Source organism: Jaculus jaculus, chromosome 18, assembly GCF_020740685.1.
Source record: "Jaculus jaculus isolate mJacJac1 chromosome 18, mJacJac1.mat.Y.cur, whole genome shotgun sequence".
Classification (NCBI taxonomy): domain Eukaryota; kingdom Metazoa; phylum Chordata; class Mammalia; order Rodentia; family Dipodidae; genus Jaculus; species Jaculus jaculus.
This window is the reverse complement of record NC_059119.1, coordinates 49,592,645-49,618,501: the sequence shown is the minus strand read 5'-3', so window position 1 is coordinate 49,618,501 and position 25,857 is coordinate 49,592,645. Positions and strand designations below refer to the sequence as shown.

General features: G+C 43.5%; 1 protein-coding gene across 4 annotated transcripts in view; it reads left to right on the top strand.

Annotated features, from left to right (window-relative positions):
- The window catches only part of Plekhh2 (pleckstrin homology, MyTH4 and FERM domain containing H2), a 132,008-nt gene that overhangs the window by 53,655 nt on the left and 52,496 nt on the right, over positions 1 to 25,857 (top strand). For all 4 annotated transcript variants that reach the window (XM_045137439.1, XM_045137440.1, XM_045137438.1 and 1 more), the window contains exons 7-15: positions 1,028 to 1,234; positions 5,619 to 6,562; positions 11,000 to 11,075; positions 13,459 to 13,553; positions 14,164 to 14,308; positions 17,848 to 17,984; positions 18,084 to 18,194; positions 18,366 to 18,452; positions 20,348 to 20,506. In XM_045137439.1, the coding sequence (XP_044993374.1) occupies positions 1,028 to 1,234; positions 5,619 to 6,562; positions 11,000 to 11,075; positions 13,459 to 13,553; positions 14,164 to 14,308; positions 17,848 to 17,984; positions 18,084 to 18,194; positions 18,366 to 18,452; positions 20,348 to 20,506 (1,961 nt within the window). The remainder of the gene's footprint in view (positions 1 to 1,027; positions 1,235 to 5,618; positions 6,563 to 10,999; positions 11,076 to 13,458; positions 13,554 to 14,163; positions 14,309 to 17,847; positions 17,985 to 18,083; positions 18,195 to 18,365; positions 18,453 to 20,347; positions 20,507 to 25,857) is intronic.

Genomic DNA, 25,857 nt, shown 5'->3' with positions numbered 1-25,857 from the left:
GCCTTCAGCCACTGCAAACAAACTCCAGACGCATGCGCCCCCTTGTGCATCTGGCTTATGTGGGTCCTGGGGAATTGAACCTGGATCCTTTGGCTTTTCAGGCAAATGCCTTAACTGCTAAGCCATCTCTCCAGCCCAAGCTCAGGACATTTTTTTTTTTTTAGACAGAGTCTCACTCTGTAGCCTAGGCTGGCCCTGAACACATGACAGTCCTCTTGTCCCAACGTCCTGAGTGCTGGGATTCCAGGCATGAGCCAGCACACGGGCTGGGTCCTCACGTTCACCATGTGCTGATGCGGCTTGCTGTTACTTTGTTCACTTTTGCGATGAAAGCAGATGCTCCCGTAGTTGATCAGCAGCTCCATATTTAGAAATAAGCTTTCAGGTCTTTTGTGACATTCACGCTTATTGAAATAGATTGGATGTAATTGAGCCTACTTTCAAATGGTTTCCTTGGTTTGCAATTCTAGCCTTCATTGACATGCCTCTTGGGTTTTATAGGCTAAGAGATATCAATCCTTGGAAACTAGGCTTAGACTGAGAATCAATTTAATATCTTTACTGGATATTATGTAGTATTTTATTTTATAGTTACTTATTTATTTTTGGTTTTCCGAGGTAGGGTCTTGCTGTAACCCAGACTGACCTGGAATTCACTATGTAGTCTCAGGTTGGCCTCAAACTCACAGCGATCTAGCTGTCTAGCTAGAAATGACAAGCTCTGAGTTCAGAAGAGACAATAAAGTGGAGAGTAATCACGAAAGATAGCCAGAGCCACATATATATATATATATATATATATATATATATATATTTTTTTTTTTTTTTTTTTTTTTTGCAGATTTTAAGTGGAGAACTGTGATGCTCAGCATTAGGGTTCTTAGGTTATATAGAAGTAAGGATAAACTCCAGTCTTTCTTTAGCCTGAAAAGTGATTTATTCACATGCTTTAGTTCTGTGTTTAACAAGGTGTTACAAAAATTGTGCTCAAAAAATATTAAACTCAATTCTGACGGATGACTTCCAGAACAAGGGAAGAAGGCACCTGCCGTCTCTGCAGAAGTTCCAGGAAAGAAGGCGTCCACCGTCTCAGTTCCAAAGCTTTTGGAAGGTCAGCGCCTGAGCAGCTTGACGTTCGGGTGCTTTTCGTCCCGAGCAAAGAGCCCCACTCATGCAGTGAAACCCGAGGAAGCGAGCAAAGACCCCGAGTTCGCTGAAGGAAAACGCACGGAAGGTATTTCTGGACTGTAGCAGTTTTCTTTATGGTATCTGTGGAGTGTAGCAATTTTCTTTGGTGGTTTTGTTTGTTTGTTTAGTTTTTCTGTTTTGGTTTTTTGAGGTAGGGTCTCACTCTGGTCCAGGCTGACCTGGAATTCACTATGGAGTCTCAGGCTGGCCTCGAACTCTCAGCGATCCTCCTACCTCTGCCTCCTGAGTGCTCGGATTAAAGGCGTGCGCCACCACACCCTGGTGTTTCTTAAAGAAGGAAATTACTCACAAAGGTTAATCTGAATGTAGCCTTGTTTCCCCCAACAGCCTGATGCTTTATGAGACTTTAAAGATCAACACAGTACTGAACTTTGTATAGCCGGTTATTTTGTGTCTTCTGAGAGTGCCCATGGGACAGAGGAGAAACTGACTTTCCCATCTGAATACCTTTTTCCCACAACATGTGGAAGTGATATTTAAACATTCTAAGTTCATAACCTACCTTCAAGGTGCATACTCTAACACAGTTTCAGATTAGAACTGTGCACTGGTATTTGTTGTTTTTTTAAAATATTTTTTGTTTATTTATTTATTTGACAGAGGCAGAGAGAGAGAGACAGAGGGAGAAAGAATGGGTGCACCAGGGCCTCCAGCCACTGCAAACGAGCTCCAGACGCGTGCGCCCCCCCACTGTGTATCTGGCTAACATGGGTCCTAGGGAATGGAACCTGGGTCCTTTGGCTTTGTAGGCAAACGCCTTAACCACTAAGCCGTCCCTCCAGCCCTGGCATTTGTTTTTATAGGTAATATAAAAACTACCTAATATTTAGCATGCAGTGAATTCCGGCCTACCAAAATCATGAAGAAATGATTATTTATTTTTTTTTAATTTTTATTTATTTATTTATTTGAGAGCGACAGACACAGAGAGAAAGACAGAGAGAGAGAGAGAATGGGCGCGCCAGGGCTTCCAGCCTCTGCAAACAAACTCCAGACGCGTGCGCCCCCTTGTGCATCTGGCTAACGCGGGACCTGGGGAACCGAGCCTCGAACCGGGGTCCTTAGGCTTCACGGGCAAGCGCTTAACCGCTAAGCCATCTCTCCAGCCCTGAAGCAATGATTATTAAAGAATAATACCTGATTTGATTTTTCCCTCTGAGGCCTCAAACAGGCCAATTGTCTTATCGACATGCTGGTTGACTAAACCCTGGTCCTGAGGGGGGACCCATGCTCCTGCAGTTCCCCAGCTCTGCTGTGTCTCACCGCCCTTGGCTTTGACCTCGCCAGTGCAGACTCCTGTTGACTTTCCCCGAAGGTTTGAAGTTTGCCTACATTCCGTAGGAGGGAAAATCAAAGCCATAAAAGCCGTCTCTGTGCTTTCATCCTGAAAACTACGTAGTGTTGGTCCAGCCTGCCTTGGTACTTACTTGCATTTTTTTTTCCTGCTATTTCATGAAGTCCTTTTTTTTTTTTTGGTTTTTCAAGGTAGGGTCTCACTCTGGTCCAGGCTGACCTGGAATTAACTCTGTCATCTCAGGGTGGCCTCAAACTCATGGCAGTCCTCCTACCTCTGCCTCCCGAGTGCTGGGATTAAAGGCGTGCGCCACCACGCCCGGCTTCATGAAGCCCTTTTCATCTCCTTCCCACTGCCTCACAGCCAGCTGAGTGCCACTGAGGTCGCCTGTGTCAAAGCTCGGCTCACCGGCACGTTTAACAAGTGACCGGTTACGAGATCGGGCGCGTTCAGGGTGGTATGGCCGTAGACCACAGTCGTGTTTCCAGAGTTCCTTTTCTACTCTTCAATCTAAAATTTTCATTCACTGTTTATGAATCTATTGCTATATTCTAATTTAAACAAATGCCCACTTCTAAAGGCATTTTTAAAGAGTTATAAAAATATACTTTGCAGCACTCGGGAGGCAGAGGTAGGAGGATCGCCATGAGTTTGAGGCCAGCCTGAGACTACATAGTGAATTCCAGGTCAGCCGGAGCTAGACCCTACTTTGAAAAACAGAAATACACTTTGTAGGTTTTTTTTTTATAATTTTTTTTTGTTTATTTTTATTTATTTATTTGAGAGTGACAGACAGAGAGAGAAAGAGGCAGATAGAGAGAGAGAGAATGGGCACGCCAGGGCCTCCAGCCACTGCAAACGAACTCCAGACACGTGTGTCCCCTTGTGCATCTGGCTAACGTGGGTCCTGGGGAATGGAGCCTCGAACCGGGGTCCTTAGGCTTCACAGGCAAGGACTTAACCGTTAAGCCATCTCTCCAGCCTACTTTGTAGTTTTGAGTGAGCAAAAGTAGAACAAAGAAAGCTTTTGTTCTGTCCATGTGTCATGTTCAGGCTTCTGCTTATTTCTCGTTAGGTACAAAGTATGATTCTTGGGCTTGAGAGATGGCTTAGCAGTTAAGGCACTTGCCTGCAAAGCCTAAGGACCAAGGTTTGATTCTCTAGGTCCCATATAAGCCAGATGCACAAGGTGGTGTATGCATCTGGAGATTGTTTGCAGTGACTGGAGGCCCTGGTGTGCCCATTCTGTGTGTCTCTAATAAATAAATAAATAGGGCTGGAGAGATGGCTTAGCAGTTAAGCGCTTGCCTGTGAAGCCTAAGGACCCCGGTTCGAGGCTCGATTCCCCAGGACCCACGTTAGCCAGATGCACAAGGGGGCACATGTGTCTGGAGTTTGTTTGCAGTGGCTGGAGGCCCTGGCGTGCCCATTCTCTCTCTCTCTCTCTGCCTCTTTCTCTGTCTGTCACTTTCAAATAAATAAATAAATAAACATAAATAAATAAATAAATACGTTTAAAAGTATGATTCTTACACTACAGCTTCATGTTTATTATGGTCAGACTTGCATTATGGTAATTTTGAAAGCTAGTGGCAAAAGGATTGTCATTTTCTTTGTGTTTACTTTTTCTAAATTTATTTTTATTTATTTTTTATTTATTTGAGAGCAACAGACAGAGAGAAAGAGGCAGAGAGAGTGAGAGAGAGAATGGGTGCACCAGGGCCTCTAGCCACTGCAAACCAACTCCAGATATGTGCGCCACCTTGTGAATCTGGCTAACAAAGGTCCTGGGGAATCGAGCCTTGAACCAGGGTCCGTAGGCTTCACAGGCAAGCGCTTAACCGCGAAGCCATCTCTCCAGCCCTGTTCTTACATTTTTAAAAAATACATTTTATTTATTTATTTGAGAAAGGGTGAGAAACAGAGAAAGAGGGAGAGAAAGAAAGACAGAATGAGCATGCCAGGGCCTCCAGCCACTGCAAATGAACTCCAGATGCATGTGCTACCTTGTGCATCTGGCTTACGTCGAACCTGGGTCTTTAGAGTTCACAAGCAAGCCTATTAACCACTAAACCGTCTCTCCAGCCTCTGTGTTTACTTTTTAATTTTTTTTTTTATTTGAGAGAAAGAATGAGAGAATGGGTATACCACAGCCTCCTGCTACTGCAAATGAACTCCAGACACATGTGCCACATTATGCATCTGGCTTATGTAGGTACTGGAGAATTGAACCCAAGCCAGCAGGGTTTGTAAGCAAACAATTGCTGAGCCATCTTCCCAACCCTTTTCCTTTAAAAAACAAACAAACAAACTTTGAGAGATAGAGAGATAAAGTCTTTGTTTTTAAAACGGAATTAATGGTGTTCATTTTGTGGTATCTGCTTTCTTTGGTGGTGAAAGATGCCTTATTTCACACTTGGTTTCTTTTATTATCTCTTTTTGGACTACTGTCAGTTTTGTTCCCTAATATATTTGTTTGTAAAAAAAAAAATACCTTAGGGCTACAGTGATGGCTTAGCCTGCAAAGCCTAAGAACCTATGTTTGATTCTCCAGGTCCCGTGTAAGGGTTTGATTTTAGTGGCTGGAGGCCCTGGTGTGCAAATTCTCTCTCTCTCTCCCAGTCTCCTTTCTGATAAACTAACAATAATAATAATAATAATAATAATAATAATAATAATAAAAGCACTTTAATTTTGATACAGTGATATTGAAATGTAGGGGTTCTTTCAAACTTGTGCTTTAAAAGACATAAAGCTAACAGAGAGGGCTGAAGAGTTGGCTTAGCAGTTAAGGCACTTGCTTACAAAGCCTAAAGACCCAGGTTCAGTTCCCCAGGTCCCACATAAGCAGCCAGCTGTACAAGATGGCCCATGCATCTGGAGTCTGTTTACAGTGGCTAGAGGCTCTGGCATGCTCATTCTCTCCTTCTCATAAATAAATAAAAAGAAAATATTTTTAAAAACTAACATGATAATGCAAGTTGACCTTATTCCTATGAAATTCCCAGCTTCTACAGCGTGGTTCAGGCAGTATGAGCAATACGTCCGTACAGCCTAGCTACGTAGAGGTTTCGTTATTAAGAGCCCCATGCCCATGTGATGTGTCTCTCTCCAGAAGTGACAAGCGCAGAGAAGTCTGACGGCCAAGCTCACGAAAGCAACAGAAGCCAGAGAACGCCGCACGAAGCGCCGTGCGGCTCGGAGCAGAACCGGCAGCCGAGAGCCAGCGTGGCAACGGACGGCGGCACGTCCCAGAACTCGGGGGCTCCGGGGAGCGACTGGAGTTCTGACGAGGAAGAGGGGAGCAAAGGCCGAGCCAAGTCCAGGTGCACGTCCACCCTCTCGAGCCACACGTCCGAGGAGGGGGGCCGCTGTGGCCGGCTGGGCAGCGAGGCGTATCTCACGGCGTCCGATGACAGCAGCTCTATGTTTGAAGAAGAGACCTTCGACGTCCGGCGGCCAGAGCCCAGGATGCTGTATTCCTGGCAGCAGGAGGCTCAGTGGAAAGCGCAGAATAGTCTGGGGAAGGGCAATTCTGAGTCAAGCAAAAAGGAGCAAGATAGCTCCTCGGACGAACTGAATAAAAAGTTTCAGTCTCAGAGACTGGATTACTCATCCTCATCAAGTGAGGCCAACACCCCGAGCCCCATTTTGACCCCGGCTCTAACTCCAAAACATCCCAGCTCCCTCCCTGGCAAAGGATCCCAACCAGTGCCTTCGTCGCACCTGCCGCCCCCCAAGTTAAGGATCCCCAATGTCTTCAGCATAAGCGTGGCGCTCACCAAAAAGCACCTAAGCCAGCCTCAGTTATCCTCCGACAGGACGTTCGGCACGAACAGAAACGCCATCAGCATGATACGACCGCTGAAGCCCCAGGAAACAGACCTCGACCTTGTCGACGCCGAGGTCGTAGAGATGGACACGGGCCACGACGAGGGGCTGTTTTCCTGTGACTCCCTGGAACCTCCGTGTCTAGATGACCAAGAAGCCCGTGACTCGGCCAAGAAGGCAGCGTGTCCCAAGCCTCCCACGCCCCCCCTGCACCGCTTTCCCTCTTGGGTAATTATCTCCTCGTGTGTGGCAGACACACAGGGCTCTTTTCTCAACACTGACTCTCAGGTTTTACTTATTATTATTTTTTTCCTATGTCGTTTCCAATTCAGCTTAGTTAGGACAATTATCATTTTTTTTTATAATGTAATTTTCCCCTTCATTTCCCTGGCCAAATTCTGATTCATTGAGCATCAGGCCAGATGGGAGTTCAATATGTGATTTTATTTTATTATTATTTTTTTTATAAATAAACTCATTTTCTTTTTTTTTGTTTTATTTTTATTTCTTTATTTATTTGAAAGTGGCGGAAAGCGAAAGAGAGAGAGAGAGAATGGGCGTGCCAGGCCACTGCAAACGAACTCCAGACGCTTGCGCCCCTTTGTGCATCTGGCTAACGTGGGTCCTGGGGAATCGAGCCTCGAACTGGGGTCCTTAGGCTTCACAGGCAAGCGCTTAACCGCTAAGCCATCTCTCCAGCCCTCAATGTGTGATTTTATTTACTGGTCAGAGTCTTAGTGGGCTCTCCAATGTTGGCCTTTGGAATTCGCTCTGCTCACCCAGGCCCAAGCTTGGTGCTGAACTGGTCCAGGCTTCCTCCCCGAGGATCTAAGTCACACAGCCTGGACACACAGTACAGATGCTTGCTTCCTGACAGAGCTGCTTCTCCACAGACAGGAAGGTGCTGGGCCATGTCGGAGGAAGGGAGAGGGTGGGGAGAGAGGTCAGCAGTGTTCAAAGGCTGGAGATCGTAGCACGTGGAAGGAAACATCATAGGGCTGGGAAAAAGAGCTCCTTCCAGCTACGACACCCTTGGGTGGCTTCTGAGCCAGCACTGCTTATATGGGTCACCAGGTTGTGAACTTCGTGGTTTAGTTAGATAGCCTTGGAGAAGTCTTGTTTTACAGAAAGTTTTTTTCAGGGTTGTGAAAACAGTTAGCTTATTAGTGGTTGAAATCATTTCTTGGTATCACAATTTGAAAGGAATCTAACTATCTGTGAGTAGCTAAACATTTAAAATGCACATTTTTTTAACTTTATTTTTATTTATTTGAGAAAGAGAGAGAGAGAATGGACACAGCCAGGGCCTCCAGCCACTGCAAACGAACTCCAGATGCATATGCCCCCTTATGCATCTTGCTTACGTGGGTCCTGGAGAATCGAACCGAGGTCCTTTGGCTTTTCAGGCAAACGCCTTGACTGCTAAGCCATCTCTCCAGCCCCCAAACACACATATTCTTCAACAAGCAATTCTATTTTTTTTTCTTGGGGGGGTATTCCTGAATGCACACAGATATTCAGTGTAGCATTGTTGATTGTTGGTACAAGGAGAAAGAAGAGTGGGGGGAGGGGAGGAAGGAAGGGAGGGAGGGAAGAGCAACTGTCACAAAGACAATATAATGTGTTATTATTTCCTCCCCCAAATTGAAACATTCCCTCCTAGAGAGAGGAAGGGAGGGACAAGGGAGGCTTATAAGACAGAAGAAGATAATGAAACTTACAGGTCACTGGAGCTGGTGAGATTTAGGAAGCGCAGAAAGTCACACCATCTACAAGGTCCGTCCCAGAGGCTGCGGGCGCAGTAAGCAGTTACTGGGGAGAAGAGACTCTGAGTTGTGTACAGCCTGCAGGTTGCTCAGAGAGATCCAACGACGTGGTTTGGGGAATTGCTGCCCATGCTGGGGTGGGCTTTTTGTTAATGCAGTCGTTTTGCTGTTCATGAGCCTATAAACCAGTTAGTTCAAATAAAGCATCTCCCTACAGAGATAGAGAGAGATAGAGATAGAGAGAGATAGAATCTTCCTTGGATGTGTGGTCCGTCACTAGAATAACTAACCTATAAGTAGTGGAATACTTCTTAGGGATGTTGATCTTGTTAGATTTTTTTTTTTAAAGTTTTGCATTTAAAATAAGGTGAATTGTGTTTTATATATTTAAGTTTTCCTTCACATATTGGTGTGATTGAATCTTTGGCCTCCACATCTGGTTTGCAGGATAATTTTAGAATCACTTTCTTTTATTATTATTCTTTTATTTAGTAACTGCCCTAACTGTAAACAGATTAGGACAGCCACGGCTTTCCTAATAAAAGCCCATGCCTCGAGATGTGTCTGCATTCATTTACTTTGAAGAGAGGATCCGTGTCCACATAAGATTTTGTTACTAAATTCTGGATGGCCCAAGATAAATGGAAGTGACTGGCACGTGAATCTTTGGAATTTCAGTTATGTTACCCTTCAGGCAGTAAAATGTTGAGATTTTGTCTCTTAATATGTTGAGATTTTCAGAGATTCAGCTTAGGCTTTAGTTAATTTTATTTCACATGGTGTTCTTTGGCATTTTAACCTTTCTCCTCCGGAAACTCTTTGGTCCTGATTAAGTAGTATTGCATTTGAAAGCCTCCCAGTATACCGGCCAAGTTTCAGGTCTCATTTTGGGGTTTCTTAGGCATTTTCAGGTTTCAAGGAAAAGATATGTTGTAGGTGTGTGGGTAAGGTGCTCTTTCAAGGCACAGCCTATCCTTACTGAGTCAGATTGTCATAAAATATAACACTGTCATAGGACAAGCTGAGGTTCCTGAATACCTCTGGTGGTCGCCTTTGTGGAAGGGACATCACTGCCCATGCTCCAATGGCTCACGTACAGTTCTTCTGCTGTTTCTTTACTACTGCTTCTTCCTCTCATGCCCACATGGCATCGGGCTGCCTCACACCTTCCATCTGCCTTAGTCTCTGTGTGTATGGCACACTTGCACGTCAAAGAAACAACATGGCACCCGGTCAGGCACCCTCCAGTCTTAGGTCCCGCCCCGCCCCCATCATTAGCAATGTTATGCTACTGAAGGGCCCCAGAGGCATCACTGGCCTCCTGTTCTCTGGTCCAGCCAACTGAGTCCAGGTTAGGACTGTTACAAACATCTGTGCACTGGAAATCACCTGGTTTTCTCAGTGCGTCCATACCTCTACTACCCATTTCAAAGATTTCACTTGGAGAATAAGAAAGCAAAATAACCTACTTTTGGGAAAAGATATTATAATTCTTTTTTTTAATAATTTTTAATTATTTATTTATTTATTTGAGAGCGACAGACACAGAGAGAAAGACAGATAGAGAGAGAGAGAGAGAATGGGCGTGCCAGGGCTTCCAGCCTCTGCAAACGAACTCCAGATGCGTGCGCCCCCTTGTGCATCTGGCTAACGTGGGACTTGGGGAACCGAGCCTCGAACTGGAGTCCTTAGGCTTCACAGGCAAGCGCTTATCCGCTAAGCCATCTCTCCAGCCCCTATAATTCTTTTAAAATATTTTATTTATTTATTTATTTATTTGTGAGCAGAGAGAGAGGAGACAGACAGACAGAAAGAGACGGGCACACCATGGCCTCCAACTGCACACATGAACTCCAGGTGCCCGCACCACTTTGGGCATCTGGCTTTAATGTGGGTACTGGGGAATGGAACGCAGGCCATTAGGCTTTGCAGGCAAGCACCTTAACTGCTGAGCCATCTCTCCAGCCCAAAATGTTACAATCCTAATGCAATATTAAATTTATTTAATTCTTTTATCCCGAGCATTATTTAAACATTATTGCAATGCACACTGAAATAAGAAAGTGATAGCATTTATTGCTATTCTATGATATGTGACATCAAGGTTTTCCTTGAATCATTTTCCAGAATGGTAGATTAGTAAAGAAGATATTTCTATGTCATCAGTGACTGTGAATAGTTTCTGGCTTTGTGTTACAGTGATGTTTTCCTTTTCTTAGATATATTTTTATTTTTATTTATGTGAGAGAGAGAGAAAGAGAATGTATGCATGCACCACCTGTGTATATGGCTTACGTCGATACTGGTGAATTGAACTTGGGTCCTTTGGCTTTGTAGCCAAGCACCTTTAAGTGCTAAACCATCTTTCCAGCCCTGTTTTCCTTAAAAAGAAAAAAGAAAGAAACAAAGAAACAAAGGAAGAAAGAAAAAGAAAAAACTAACCACATCTAGAATGGTAGCATATTAAAGGCAGTGTTGATCTTAGTCAAGGACTATGAATAAGATGTCTCATACTTTGTCCCTATATCTTCCAAAGAATTTAAGATACCAAGCAAGCGGCTAAAGAGATGGCTCAGCAGTTAAGGTTGCTTGCTTGCAAAGCCTGCTGGCCCAGGTTCGATTCCCCAGTACCCACATAAAGCCAGATACACCAGGTGGTGAGTATGTACCTCTGTAGTTCATGTCTAGTTGCACGAGGCCCTGCACCCCCTCAAATAAATAAAAATACGTTTGAGATACCAAGAAAAAACTTGGGAACAAAAATATAAATCATGATCCGACTTTATTGGCATTGCCGTAGTCTACTGAATATTATCTGAAGAGCAAATGGAAAACATATGTATTGAAACCAGTAATTTCTTTGTCCTAAACACCCTGTTCAACCTTTCTTTTACGTTAGGAAAGCAGAATTTATGCTGTAGCCAAATCAGGCATCCGAATGTCTGAAGCCTTCAGTATGGAGAATGTTAATAAAAGTAAGTGTTTTTGCGCTCTCTGATGTGGGTGAGCCTTAAAGATGGGTGCCAAGTGGCAGCGTACTATAAGGCAGCCACAAGAGGCAAAGGCATGTGCTCTCTTCAGTGAGACCTTCAGAGCGATCAGGTTCATAGAGACGGAATATGGATTTTAGTTCCCAGGGTCTGAAGAGGAGGGAAAAAAAGAGGAGTTACTATTTAGCGAGTTTACTGTTCAGATGAAAAACTCCCACAGGCCTGTTTTACCCCACTGAGGATAAACTCAGCCTTACTGAATTTTGCACTTAAGTCATAGTCGAGATGATAAAATTTATCGTGCATCTTTTTTTTTTTTAAATTTTTTAATTTGAGAGCGACAGACACAGAGAGAAAGACAGATAGAGGGAGAGAGAGAGAATGGGCGCGCCAGGGCTTCCAGCCTCTGCAAACGAACTCCAGATGCGTGCGCCCCCTTGTGCATCTGGCTAACGTGGGACCTGGGGAACCGAGCCTCGAACCGGGGTCCTTAGGCTTCACAGGCAAGCGTTTAACCGCTAAGCCATCTCTCCAGCCCTTTTTTTTTTTTTTTACGTTAGTCTTTTCAAAAGTATTTAAAAAGCATGTCCTTTTTGTATTGCTGTCTCACTAAGTAAGGCTTTTCTAAATGTCGATAAAATTTTGTAATAAATTATAAAAGCATTCAGGAATGGTTTCTAACTTGTCTTAAAGTTGAACTTCGTCTAAGCATAAAGGCACCAGTACTTTCCAATCTGGTGTTGAAAGCACTTCACAATGTTTACCTGAAAAGAGGGAGCATGAAGTGGAGGATTTAGGGCATTTTATCTGCTTAAAGTCACAAAAATACTGATTTGTACTTGTTTCTCTCCTTTCCTTTAAAGAAACTTATTGCAGAAACTGTGCATGTCCATTATTAAAAAAAAAAACAAAAAACCCTAACACGTGGGAGGTGGAGGCCAGGAGGATGAAGAGTTCAAGGCTAGCCTTCATGTTTGAGGCCAGCCTGGGCTACATGACACCCTGTCTCAAAAACAAAATAAAACCCAAAGAACCTCACAGAAAAGTCTGGAACAAAGCCCTTTCTACCAGTCCACTATCTATTCTACAACTAGTTAATACTGCAGAGAAAACTTTTCCTTTCCAGCTGTCTTGTGTTCTTAACATTCAGGAAATTACATATATATATATATATATATATTTTTTTTTTTTCCGAGGTAGGGTCTCACTCTAGCTCAGGCTGCTCTGGAATTCACTATGGAGTCTCAGGGTGGCCTCGAACCCACAGCGATCCTCCTACCTCTGCCTCCCGAGTGCTGGGATTAAAGGCGTGCGCCACCACGCCGGGCTCAGAAAATTATATTCTAACATCAGAGTCATCTTAAAAATGATGGCGTTCTAATAGTTTGTCAGAAACAGGGCTCTGAATAGCCCGTGAACATCTCTTAAAGGGCCCACTTACTGAATCAGTCCGTAGTTACTTAAGCTTATGAAAAGCCCGAGCTGAGCACGGGTGACATGCCAACGAAATAAAAGCCATGTTTCTAGCTCGCCAGGGGCTTACAGTCTACTCAGACAGCTAGAATACATGCAGGAGAAGTGTGTGGAGTGAGTGATGCATGCCTGTGGGGTCCACACTCAGGTCAAGGCAGGAGGACTGCTGCGAGTTTGAAGCGAGGCTGGGTTACATAATAAACACTAGCTTGGGCTGGAGAGATGGAAGCCTAAGGACCCCGGTTCGAGGCTCGGTTCCCCAGGTCCCACGTTAGCCAGATGCACACGGGGACGTAGCAAGGTAGTGTCACAAAACCAATCAATCTCGAAAAGCAAAAAGTACACATATAAGCCTACACGCGACACAATTCCTGAAGAACACTACGGTTAGTAATCAAATGTGCGCTCTTTAAATTTTTTTTTTTATTTATTTATTTGAGAGTGACAGACACAGAGAGAAGGACAGATAGAGGGAGAGAGAGAGAGAATGGGCGCGCCAGGGCTTCCAGCCTCTGCAAATGAACTCCAGATGCGTGCGCCCCCTTGTGCATCTGGCTAACGTGGGACCTGGGGAACCGAGCCTCGAACCGGGGTCCTTAGGCTTCACAGGCAAGCGTTTAACCGCTAAGCCATCTCTCCAGCCCACATGTGCACTCTTTAATAGCAATAACCACAGGTGTCTTCTTTAATAGGAAGCATATGTCATATTTTTGAGTGTTTTCTTTTTCTGAGGCAGGGTCTCTCTCTCTCTCTAGCCCAGGCTGACCTGGAATTCACTATGGAGTCTCAGGCTGGCCTCGAACTCACAGCGATCCTCCTACCCCTGCCTCCCGCGTGTGCACCACCATGTCCAGCTACGTATGGGTGTTTTTCTTACTGTTGTTTTCCATTTCAGATTCGGCCACCATGCTGTCCTATAGCGCTTCGGGCCTTTACACAGCTCTGATATACGAGAATATGACAACCCCAGTGTATGCAACGTTGAAGGGGGTAAAATGCAACACGGTTACTGTCAGACATATGGTTCTGTTCATGGCGCATCAGCAAAACCGTTTCTTCACGTGCCAGATTCCATTCTTAGCATTTTACAAAGGTTTCCTCTTTGTCGACAGTTCTAAGAGTTCACAGTAATATGTAATGAAAAGAAAGAAATGGAAAAGTCTGGAGAAGATAATTAAGGGGATGCCTCCATTTCCATGTGGTTCCTCCTCACACCCCACCCACCCCTACCTGCCCTCCCCCCACCCCACCCCCGCCCTAGGTTGTTATTATATAAAAGAAACATTATTAATGATGTAATGGAAACCTTATGTCCACGCCAGGCTCTCCTTCCTAGCCAGAAGTACCTAATTAAAGCAAGGCCTCTCAAACATCGACAGCCTTATTTATGTTTTCAGAAATCATTTATAAATTGGCAAATTCCTAGTTAATGAGAAAATGAAGTTTGATGACATGGCTTTCCCAACGGCCAAATATGTTTCTGTATTTCTCCAACAAATTGTATTCTGTGATGACTTTTTTCTATAAGGCACTCTGTGCATAAAGCGTGAGGTCACCTTAGAGGTGGGTACAGGCAGTCTGTCCCGCTCTTCTACTTTAGAAGGCGACACAAATAAGCAGCAGCCCTTTCCTGGATGAGTCGTCAGGCTCCGAGACAGATGACAGCTCCAGGTCCAGCTCGCGGACATCCGAGTCAGACACACGCAGCCGCAGTGGGCCAGGCAGCCCCCGAGCCATGAAGCGAGGTAAGGGGAAAGCGCCCATGGGTGGGACAATGCCATTCAAGTCCATTGCATTCCTATTGTTTTTCTTTGCTTTCTTTCTTTCTTTCTTTTCTTTTTCTTTTTTCTTTTTTTTTTTTTTTTTTTGAGATAGGATCTTACTGTAGCCCAGGCTGACCTGGAATTCACTATGTAGTCTCAGGGTGGCCTCGAACTCAGTAATCCTCCTTACCTCTGCCTCCCCAAGTGCTGGGATTAAAGGCGTCAGAACTCTGTCCACAATAGGGTTTCTAAAAAGAATCAAAGTACTTGTTTGGATCCAAGATCATTGGCTCAGGACCGAGATATTTGTATTTTAGTTTCTGCTTACTTCTGCCTTTTCTTGCTATTAAAAATCACTTTAGCCGGGCGTGGTGGTGCATGCCTTTAATCCCAGCACTCGGGAGGCAGAGGTAGGAGGATTGCTGTGAGTTCGAGGCCACCCTGAGACTACATAGTGAATTCCAGGTCAGCCTGGACCGAAGTGAGAGCCTACCTCAAACAACAACAACAACAACAAAAAAAAAAACAACAAAACAAAACAAAACAAAAACTTTATTGTGGAAATAAAGGGAGATAATTGGCAAAATGTTTTTATAGCTACCTTGTGACATTTGGGCTAATTTCTGGGGTAGACTTCTTTTGCCAAATCTAAAAAAAGATTTGTGGATTTTTTTGTTGTTGTTGGTTAATTTGATATTGAAATGGAAAACAACTGTGACTTTATTTTGTGCAGATCTATAATGTTCAGTAGATTTTAAAGAAGTTTTGTGTATTTTATGATAGTCTTTGTGGCATCAGTGTCTATTGATACTCAAGCCACGTTGCATGGAACCCCTGGACGTTTCCAACGCCTCCACTTCAGTAGTAACTGGGCTCCCCCCCACCCCCAGTTTCCCTGTTCTCATGTTGCTCACCGAGGTTGGAACGGGGGGCTCAGAATACGGCAAGGGTTCCCCATTGAGGGTCTCTAAATGTTTCTTACTCTTCTATGTCTTTGAGGCTCACATCCTCTCCTTTCTTTTCTCCTACTCTGCTCTGGCTTCACTGGCACTCATTCCTCAATCCTGCTGGTCATGAGTTTACTTTAGGACTTCTGCATTAGTGAGTTCTTCACATGGTATTCTCTCACTCTCTCTCTCATCTATTTATTTATTTTTGAGAAAGAGTCTTATGTAGCCCAGGCTAGATGTGAACTTGCTCTGAGGCCAGGTTAGCCTTCGTTCTTCCTGCTTCTGTCTCCCCAATGCTGGGTGTGTGTTGCCCTGCCTGGCTCCCCTCCCTTTGCACAAGCATCACCTCCTCAGTGAGATCCACGCTGTTTAAATTGCAGTACTTGTCCCTCTTCTGTTGCCATACCTCTGTATTTGACTTTTGTCAGCTCCTATCATAGCTTTTTTTTCTCTTTCTTCCTTTTTTTTTTTTGAGAGAGAGAGAAATACAGAAATAGGCAGAGAGAGAGAAAAAGAATGGGCTTGCCGGCCACTGCAAACAAACTCCAGATGTGTGCTCCCCTTTGTGCATCTAGCTTACGTGGATCCTGGGGAATCGAACCGGGATCCTTTGGCTTTGTAGACAAGCGCCTTAACTGCTAAGCCATCTCTCCAGGCCCCCGTCGTAGGTTTTGTAGCACCTACTTCATCTGTCTCCCTCCATCAGGATGGGATCTGTGTCCCGTGCCCATGAAGGCTGCAGTGTTGGTTGGTTGTATGCTGTAACCCAGGGGCAGTGTCTGGCACGCTGGTACTGGGCTGTCATGTCTGGACCTTAGACTGCTTAGTCACGTTGACCACTGGGGTTCCTAATTTTTGGTATCCTTTGGAAAAATAAAAACATTATCACAACTGTTTTTGCCCAAGTCAAGTAAGTGAAAAGTAGAATTACAAGGCTAGCATTATCCAACATTCCTTTAAATTAGTAAAGAAATTTTAGATGATGTGTACTATAATGAATACGGTTCTAAGCCCTTGACTATAATATTTTAAAATCTTTTTAAAATATTTTATATTTGTATTTATTTATTTGCAAGTAGAGAGAGAGAGAGAGAGAGAGAGAGAGAGAGAGAGAGTGTGTGTGAGAATGGGCCCATCAAGACCTCTAGCCACTGCAAACGAACTTCAGATACATTTTGTCACTTTGTACATCTGGCTTTATGTGGGCACTAGGGGATTGAACCTGCGTCATTAGGCTTTGCAGGAAAACTCCTTGACTGTTGAGCCATCACCCCAGCACTATTTCTAAATCTTTTTTTTTAAATAATTTTTTAAATTTATTTTTATTTATTTATTTGATAGTGACAGAGAGAGAAAGAGGCAGATAGGGAGAGAAGAGAGAGAATGGGCGTACCAGGGCTTCCAGCCACTGCAAACGAACTCCAGACGCGTGTGTCCCCTTGTGCATCTGGCTAACGTGGGTCCTGGGGAATCGAGCCTCAAACCAGGGTCCTTAGGCTTCACAAGCAAGCGCTTTAACTGCTAAGCCATCTCTCCAGCCCTGAAATCATTATTATATGAAATTACTTTAGAAGTTATAACAGAAATTAAGTAGTTTAAAATGTTATTCTGACAATCTGGGTAAATTAAGGTTCAATTTTTATTTGCCTATATGTTAACACAAAAATATACTTATTTAAGCCAGGCGTGGTGGCGCATGCCTTTAATCCCAGCACTTGGGAGGCAGAGGTAGGAGGATCATAGAGTTCGAGGCCACCCTGAGACTACATAGTGAATTCCAGATCAGCCTGAGCCAGAGTAAAATCCTACCTTGAAAAACAAAAAACAAAAGCAAACAAACAAAAAAATATACTTATTTAAAATTAGTAAATAAATGTGCATTAGTAGGCTGCATACTGTGTATAAGAACAGCTATGACTGTAGTGTTACCAAAATATGATTTAGAGTCCTCTGGCTCCCTTGGAGATTTGTGTCCCAAGCCCTTAGTTCTGTTTTCTGCATTCAAAGTTCTTCATAAACCGGGTGTGGTGGTGCACGCCTTTAATCCCAGCACTCAAGAGGCAGAGGTAGGAGGATTGCTGTGAGTTCAAGGCCACCCTGAGAGTACATAAGTGAATTCCAGGTCAGCCTGAGCTAGAGTGAGACCCAACCTCAAAAACACAAAAACAAACAAACAAAAGTTCTTCATGGCCAAAGGAATAGGAATAAAATAAATCCAGCTTGGGTGGTTTATGATTTAGGAACCAGTAACATGTTGTAGGAGAACTCACAATTGGCATCTGGACCACCCCAGCACTCAACATTGACCTGGTTCACATCTTGTTTTTTGTTTTTTTTTTAATATTTTATTTATTTATTTGAGAGAGGGAAAAAGGCAGAGAGAGAGAAAGAGAGATTGAGAATGGGCACGTCAGGGCCTCCATCCACTGCACACAAACTCCAGACACGTGCGCCCCCTGGTTCAGCTGGCTAACATGGGTCCTGGGGAGTCGAACCTGGGTCCTTTGGCTTTGCAGGCAAACGCCTTTACCACTACACCATTGCTACAGTCCCACGTCTTGGTTTTTCTAGGTGTGTCTGTCTCCTCTGTGACTTCCGAAAGCGATTACGCCATTCCTCCTGACGCGTACCTTACGGACGCAGAGTACGCGCAGCCCGAGCAGAAGCTGCTGAAGATCTGCTCGTCTTCCAGCGATAATGGGAAAAATGTAAACGTTGGATCTCACTCTTAAATGTTAACAACTCTTCTAGTTTGATGTCCCAATCAACAGCAGCTTAAAATATACTTTTTTTTTTTTTTAAATTAGGAGCCATTGGAGAAATCTGGATATCTACTGAAAATGAGTGGGAAAGTCAAGACTTGGAAGCGGAGGTGGTTTGTCCTTAAAGGTGGAGAATTACTTTACTACAAGTCTCCGGTGAGTGGAAAGTGCTGCCTGCTTATCCCAAGTTCCTCAAACCGCACATCCAACTCCTGCCTGATCTGCTTCTCTGCGATGAAAAGTTTATTTACACATTTAATGAGATGAGGCATTTCTTATTGCCATCGTCATTGATTTCTTGACATTTGCTTTTCTTCCTTTCCACAGAGTGATGTGATCAGAAAACCCCAGGGCCATATTGAACTCAGTGCATCCTGCAGTATTTTAAGAGGCGATAACAAACAGACAGTTCAGGTACATAGTTCTGGGTACATTCTCATCATGCGTTTGGTAGCATATGAAACTCAATTCTTAGCATCCAAGCTAGCGGGAAGGAGATTGGATGACTGGCTGATTCTTTACCTGCTTTGGAATTAGTTTGATCCTTAGTTAAAACTGTAATATATAAGGGCTAGAGAGATGACTCAGTGGGTGAGTACTTGCCCACAAAACCTGATGACCCAGGTTCAGTTCCCCAGTACCCGCATAAAGCCAGATGTGCAGAGTGGTGCATACATCTAGAGTTTGTTTGCTGGGCTGAAGGCCCTCAGATATTCTCTCTCTCTTTCTCTCTCCCCCTTGCAAATAAACAACAACAACAAAAGTTTTTTGTTTTTTTTTTTTTTTTTTTTTGGTTTTTCGAGGTAGGGTCTCACTCTAGCCCAGGCTGACCTGGAATTCACTATGGAATCTCAGGATGGCCTCGAACTCATGGCAATCCTCCTACCTCTGCCTCCCGAGTGCTGGGATTATAAGGCGTGTGCCACCATGCCCAGCTTAAAAAAAATTTTTGTTTTTAACCTGTAATATAAGCTAAACTAAGTGAGTCGTTCCCACTGTTCTTTACCATTTCTTCCTTTTTGCTCTTCCATATTTCATCTTCCCAGTATTTTCAGCTCTCAGAATATCAAGATATTTCAGGGGAAAGCGTTACCTGCTAACGAAATCCCCAAGAAGATGTTAGTCACAATAGACATTTGAAGAATGTTTGGAAGAGAGTTTTGATCTGGAATCCAACAATGACAGCTCTCCCATGAACTTCAAGGGAGGAAAGCTATAGGCGGCTAACTCTCACCAGAGATGTGGCGGCCTCTCTTTTTACCCACACACAAGGCCAGCTGCATTTAAAACTGGCTAATGAGATACAGATTCAGACCCTCCTTCCCTCCCTCCCTTCTCTCTCTTGCTGTTCTTTTCTGTCTTTCTGTTTTTCCAAGGTAGGGTTTCGCTCTAGCCCAGTCTGACTTCGAACTCACAACAATCCTCCTACCCCTGCTTCCCAAGAGCTGGGATTAAAGGTTTCTGCTACTACGGCTGGCTTTAGACACTTGGTATTTTAAACATCTTCAATAATCTTTTTTTTTTTTTTTTTTTTTTTTTTTTTAAGTAGGGTCTCACTCTGGTCCAGGCTGAACTGGAATTCACTATGTAGTCTCAGGGTGGCCTTGAACTCATGGCGATCCTCCTACCTCCTAAAGGCTGGGATTAAAGGCGCACGCCACCACGCCTGGCTTAATCTTATTATTATTATTATTTAATCTTGCTCCTTTGGAGGACAGAAGACAACACTTTCCCAAAAGGTGATTTATACTTTCAGTAAATTGAGAATGACTTAAAGGCTTAAAACGGTAAATGAGAGAAGTCTTTCACTTGGAGTATGAATCATTTCTAAGTTTGTGAAATGGTTGAAATTTTTGCAACATAGTCAATTTGAGATTGGAAAATTATGAGTTCTCAATAACTAACTACGTGTTTGTGCCAAGAGCTTCCCTTTTTGTGTAGCTCATTTTCTCATGTCTCACTAGAGAAGATCTCTTTTATTGCTAAAATTGTGTTATTTATTGCTATCTCCAGCCATTCTCCTCATTTCAACAACCAGGAGCTTGTATCATAGCAAAGGGAGAAAAAGAAAATGTTAGAGTAGAGATATAAAATCATGACCCCAGAATTTAATATTATGAAACTGTTGTTAACAGCTTTAATTTAATGATTGTAATTCTTATGAAGCATTAAGGTGTCCTAAATTATGATGGAGTTGGGTGACCCTCAATTCAAGAGCTAGCATGATTGTCTTCATGTTGAATAATGCCGTTTGAAAAACGGCCAAACCTTCACAACCGCCTTCCCTGTTGCTTCCTCATCCATTCTAGTTGACCACTGAAAAGCACACCTACTACCTGACTGCAGATTCTCCCAATATATTGGAAGAGTGGATAAAAGTGTTACAGAATGTTCTTCGAGTACAAGCTGCCAACCCCGTCTGCCTGCAGCCTGAGGGCAAGCCCACAGTGAAGGGATTGCTCACGAAGGTAGGACTCCATACCCAGACACGTCCAGTGCAGCTACATCAATAAGCTTTATGGACCATGAAAAGTGGGTGTCAGAGAACGCATTCACTGAATATCGTGTTTCATGGTAGGGAAGGGTGTTTTTTTTTTTAATTTTTATTAACATTTTCCATGATTATAAAATATATCCCATGGTAATTCCCTCCCTCCCCACACTTTCCCATTTGAAATTCCATTCTCCATCATATTAGGGAAGGGTATTTTTAAGTATAACGTCAAAGACAAAACCCGCAAAAATAGAAAAGAACTAAGTTGACTACATCAATAAAGATGTAAATGAAGCATTTTGAAAAGGCCTTTTAAATGTATGAAACACAGTTAAGATCATTTGTAGTTAACAAAATTTCTCGGGATAGTAAGTAAAGGATGAGTGACAAAGGTAGATAAAGGCCAAAATATACAATGGAAGACAAAGTAGATATAGTAGAAATTTCAAGAAATATAAAAGATGAATGAGCAGAGGAGAAAACATTTTGCTGTTACTAATAATTTTGATGAAAAAATTTATATAATGGGTATCATTATTCAAATTTGATAGAAGATATTAAAAAAAAATTTTTAAACAGCCTGGCATGGTGGCACACACCTTTAATCCCAGCACTTGGGAGGCAGAGGTAGGAGGATCACCATGAGTTCAAGGCCACCCTGAGACTACATAGTAAATTCCAGGTCAGCCCGGGCTAAAGTGAAACCCTACCTCAAAAAACAAAAACAACAACAACAACAAAAACATTTTTTTGAAACCCAGTATTGACACTAAGAAATCTGCTTGTTTAAGTGGCATTCTGGAAGAGTTAGGCAATGCCTTGGCCCAAGGGTTAAATCTGTAAATATGTTTGAATGAGCAGATAGATAAATATCAAATATTTTTTTATAAATATTTTATTTATTTATTTATTTGAGAACAACAGACAGAGAAAGAGGCAGAGTGAGAGAGAGAGAATGGGCACACCAGGGCCTCCAGCCACTGCAAACGAACTCCAGACGTGTGCACCCCCTTGTGCATCTGGCTAACGTGGGACCTGGGGAATCAAGCCTTGAACCGGGGTCCTTAGGCTTCACAGGCAAGCGCTTAACCGCTAAGCCATCTCTCCAGCCCAATATCAAATATTTTTAAATCATACCATTTAATCCAGTCATCTTGGTTCAAGAAATTTGTCCTTTGGAAGTAGTTTTAATTTTCAAAAGATTTGAATATAAAAATGTCACAGCATGTTTTATTTTTCTCACGTTTTTTTTTGAGGCAAGCCCAACAGACTAGCCTTTTTCTGTTATGCGAGAAAGTGAGAGAGAGAGAGGGAGAGAATTGGTGTGCCAGGGCCTCTAGCCACTGCAGTGGAACTCCAGATGCATGCAACTCCTTGTGCACATGTGCAGCCTTGTACACTTGCGTGTACACTGTGTGTCTGGCTTATGTGGGATCTGAAGAGTCAAACATGGGTCTGTAAGCTTCATAGGCAAATGCCTTAACTGCTAAGCCATCTCTCCAGCCCTTTCTCACTTTTATTTTTAAATATTTTTAAATTTAAATTTAACTTATTTATTTGAGAGGGAAGAGAGAGAATGGGCACACTAGGGCCTCCAGCCACTGCAAACGAACTCCAGATGCATGTGCGACCTTTTGCATCTGGTTTACGTGGGTATTGGACAATTGAACCTGGGTCCTTAGGCATCGCAGGCAAGTGCCTTAACCACTAAGCCATCTCTCCAGTCCCCTTTCTCACTCTTTTAAAATAAGGGATAGGATGGAGGGATGGATTAGCAATTAAGGCATTTGCCTGCAAAGCCAAAGGACCCAGGTTCAATTCCCCAGGACCCACATCAGCCAGATGCACAAGGGAGCACACACATCTGGAGTTCATTTGCAGTGGCTGGAAGCCCTGGCACACCCATTCTCTCTGTCTTTGTCTTATCTCTCTCGAATAAATAAAAATAAAAACAAGCTAACAAAAGTTATGGAACATTTTATTACTCTAGAAAGAATCCCTACACAACATGATTTATAATAAAAATATTGGAATCAGCTTGGATATAAGCTAGGCAGTACCTTAAATGCATGTTTATGTAGTCACATAATTTTGAAGCCCTTTAAATGCTGTAAAAGAATATCTCATGCTATGGGAAATGCTATAATGTATATTGTTAGGTAGTAAATACAGTATAGAATTACATTATTTGCATTTATTTGTATTCACAGAAAAATGTCTAAATGGAAACTATACTAAGGTAGATTAGTTACTTCTATATGATGTTATTATATGTCTGTTATTTCTGTCTTCTAACCTATTGACAGTAAGTAAATATTGACTTACCTTAATTTTGTTATTATTTCTCAAACATTTACAGACTTGTTTTTTTATGTTTGTATTTTTTTGCTTGTTTTTTAAATTTTTTTGTGTGGTTTTTCAAGTTAGGGTCTCACTCTAGCCCAGGCTGACCTGGAATTCACTATGTAGTCTCAGGGTGTCCTAAAACTCATGGTGATCCTCCTACCTTTGCCTCCCGAGTGCTGGGATTAAAGGCGTGCACCACCATGCCCAGCTTTTTCTTTCTTTTTTTTTTTCTTTTTTTCTTTTTTTGGTTTTCTAAGGTAGGGTCTCACTCTAGGTCAGGCTGACCTGGAATTCACTATGTATTCTCAGGGTGGCTTCAAACTCTCAGCGATCCTTCTACCTCTGCCTCCCAAGTGCTGGGATTAAAGGCGTGCACCACCATGCCCGGCTCCTTGTAATTTTTTTTTAATTTTTTATTTATTTATTTATTTGAGAGCGACAGACACAGAAAGACAGATAGAGGGAGAGAGAGAGAATGGGCGTGCCAGGGCTTCCAGCCTCTGCAAACGAACTCCAGATGCGTGCGCCCCCTTGTGCATCTGGCTAACGTGGGACCTGGGGAACCAAGCCTCGAACTGGGGTCCTTAGGCTTCACAGGCAAGCGCTTAACCGCTAAGCCATCTCTCCAGCCCATAATTTTTTAATTAGTGGTTAGGAACAGCAGTCCCTCTATTTAATTCATTTCTTTTAAAACAAAAAGTTGTTGTGGGGAGGTAGCTTAGCTGTTAAATAAAGTCACTTGCTTACAAGTCTATAGGCCTCAGTGCTAATTACCTAGCCCCAATGTAAAGCCATACACAAAGTGGTACATGTGTCTGTAATCCCACTGTGCCTGTTGCAATGAGAGGCAGAGCCAGAAGAATCTAGAAGCTTGTGGGACAGCTAGGCTGGCGTGCAGGCAGAGGCAAAATGTATATGACCAAGCAGCTGTCACAAGCAACACAGTGGGCTGAGGGATATTGAAAAGAATAGTAGCCCACTCCCATCTTCAGGTAACTTCGTAATCCATTGAGAAAGGTGGGTATGGGATTATTTATAAAGGCATGTGAAAAGTACAATTATTGAAATGCATAGCAATGATATGGAGAAATAATTCAGCCTGTTGGATCAACAGTGACTTCTCAGAGATTTATGTGTGATGAGCGTTGGAAAAATAGGAGCTAGCTGTATTGAATGGCAATGGGCAGGGAAGATAGGCCAGGCTAGGAGACAGCGTGGGTCAGACATAATCTTGAAGCAGAGCCCCGTAAACGAGCACAGCTCCTTTGGAGAAGAGGCTGGAGAGTTCACGGTGGTGGCGGCAGCTTTTGTCTTTTTTTTTTTTTTGGTCTCATTAAAATAGGTGCTTTGAACTTTAACTTACAGGATGAAGTAGAGCCCTTCAGGCTTTGCAGTAGGATCATGCACGTGCATGTTGTTCACAGGTTACTCTGCTGAGAGGTCTATACATTTGTTGGTGGCATAGTGAAGGTTCTAAGAAAGACTCGAGGGAGTGGCTCACATGAATGTGAGGCTCTGATCCGGTTATAGGGCAAGAGGAGGAGGGATAGACTGAAATAATAGCAGGAGGTAACATCAGTTTGTTTGAAGTGGGATTTGGGATGTAGAAAAGATAAAGATGCCAGACCAAAGATGGGGCCAGGTAAGAGAGCTCCGGAGAGAGGAGCAGTTTTAGGCAGATAGAAAGATCTTGGGACATGTGAATGCTTAGAGCTTATAAGAATGTCTTAGTTAGGGCTGGAGAGATGGCTTAGCAGTTAAGCACTTGCCTGTGAAGCCTAAGGACCCCGGTTTGAGGCTCGGTTCCCCAGGTCCCACATTAGCCAGATGCACAAGGGGGCGCATGCATCTGGAGTTCGTTTGCAGAGGCTGGAAGCCCTGGCACGCCCATTCTCTCTCTCTCCCTCTATCTGTCTTTCTCTCTGTGTCTGTTACTCTCAAATAAATAAATAAAAAATTTAAAAAAAAGAATGTCTTCTAAAGCCCGGCAGGCAAAGAGGACCCCAGTCTACACCAGAGAGGGCTGAGTTGCAAAGGGGGACTGGGGGACTCAGCAGTATTTACGTGGTTGTTGGAACCGTGAAAGTGAGAGAACTCACCCAGAAAATAATGTGTGCAGCGTACAGAGCAGGGGGACTGTAAATAAAACACTTGAGGTCACAAAATTTAATGACACACAGAGGGATGTATGTAGACTCCTGAGAGTACCCTTACCGAGCCTGGGAGTGGAACGCTTGACCAGGAAGAGGGCGCCCAGGTCCCTGTGTGGAGTGCTCAGAGGAGAAAACACATCACATAGGCGTCAGGGACCACAGTGCACTGGAAGCACCCAGCCATGCCCGTGGGCCGCGGGCCACACAGACCTCTGGGACCCAGTAGAAACATGCAGCTGAGCCTGCGGCCCCCGACACACAGACCTCCAGGACCTCAGCTCCTGGAGTGGCAGAATCGGTGTCGTGAAAAAAAAAAGATGCAGCGCCATTCCCGACATTGAGAAGTGGGCATTCTTCTCAGAACTAGAAAAAAAAAAAAAAACAATCCAACAATTCGTATGGAAGCACAAAAGATCCTGCCCAGCCAAAGCAAACCTGAGTCGAAAGAACACTGCTGGAGTTACAATTCCTGATCTAATCAGATCAAAACTTAGAGCCACAGTGGCAAACACAGCACGGCACCAGCACAAAACAGACACATCGACCAAACGAATATTAAGGTGGACCCCAAAATAATCCCACACAGCTATGGACACCTGATTTTTGGCAAAGACATCAAAAACGGGCAGTGGGGGTGGGGGAAGAGCCTATTCAACAAATGGTGGCGACCAAACTGGGCATCCACCCGCAGAAGAGTGAAATTAGATGCACATCTCTTACCTGAGCAAACTAATTTGAAAATGGATCAAGCCAGAAGCGCTAAAAATACCGGAGGAAACCACAGACAATACACTGGAAGTCACAGGTGTTGGTGAGGCCTTTCTGA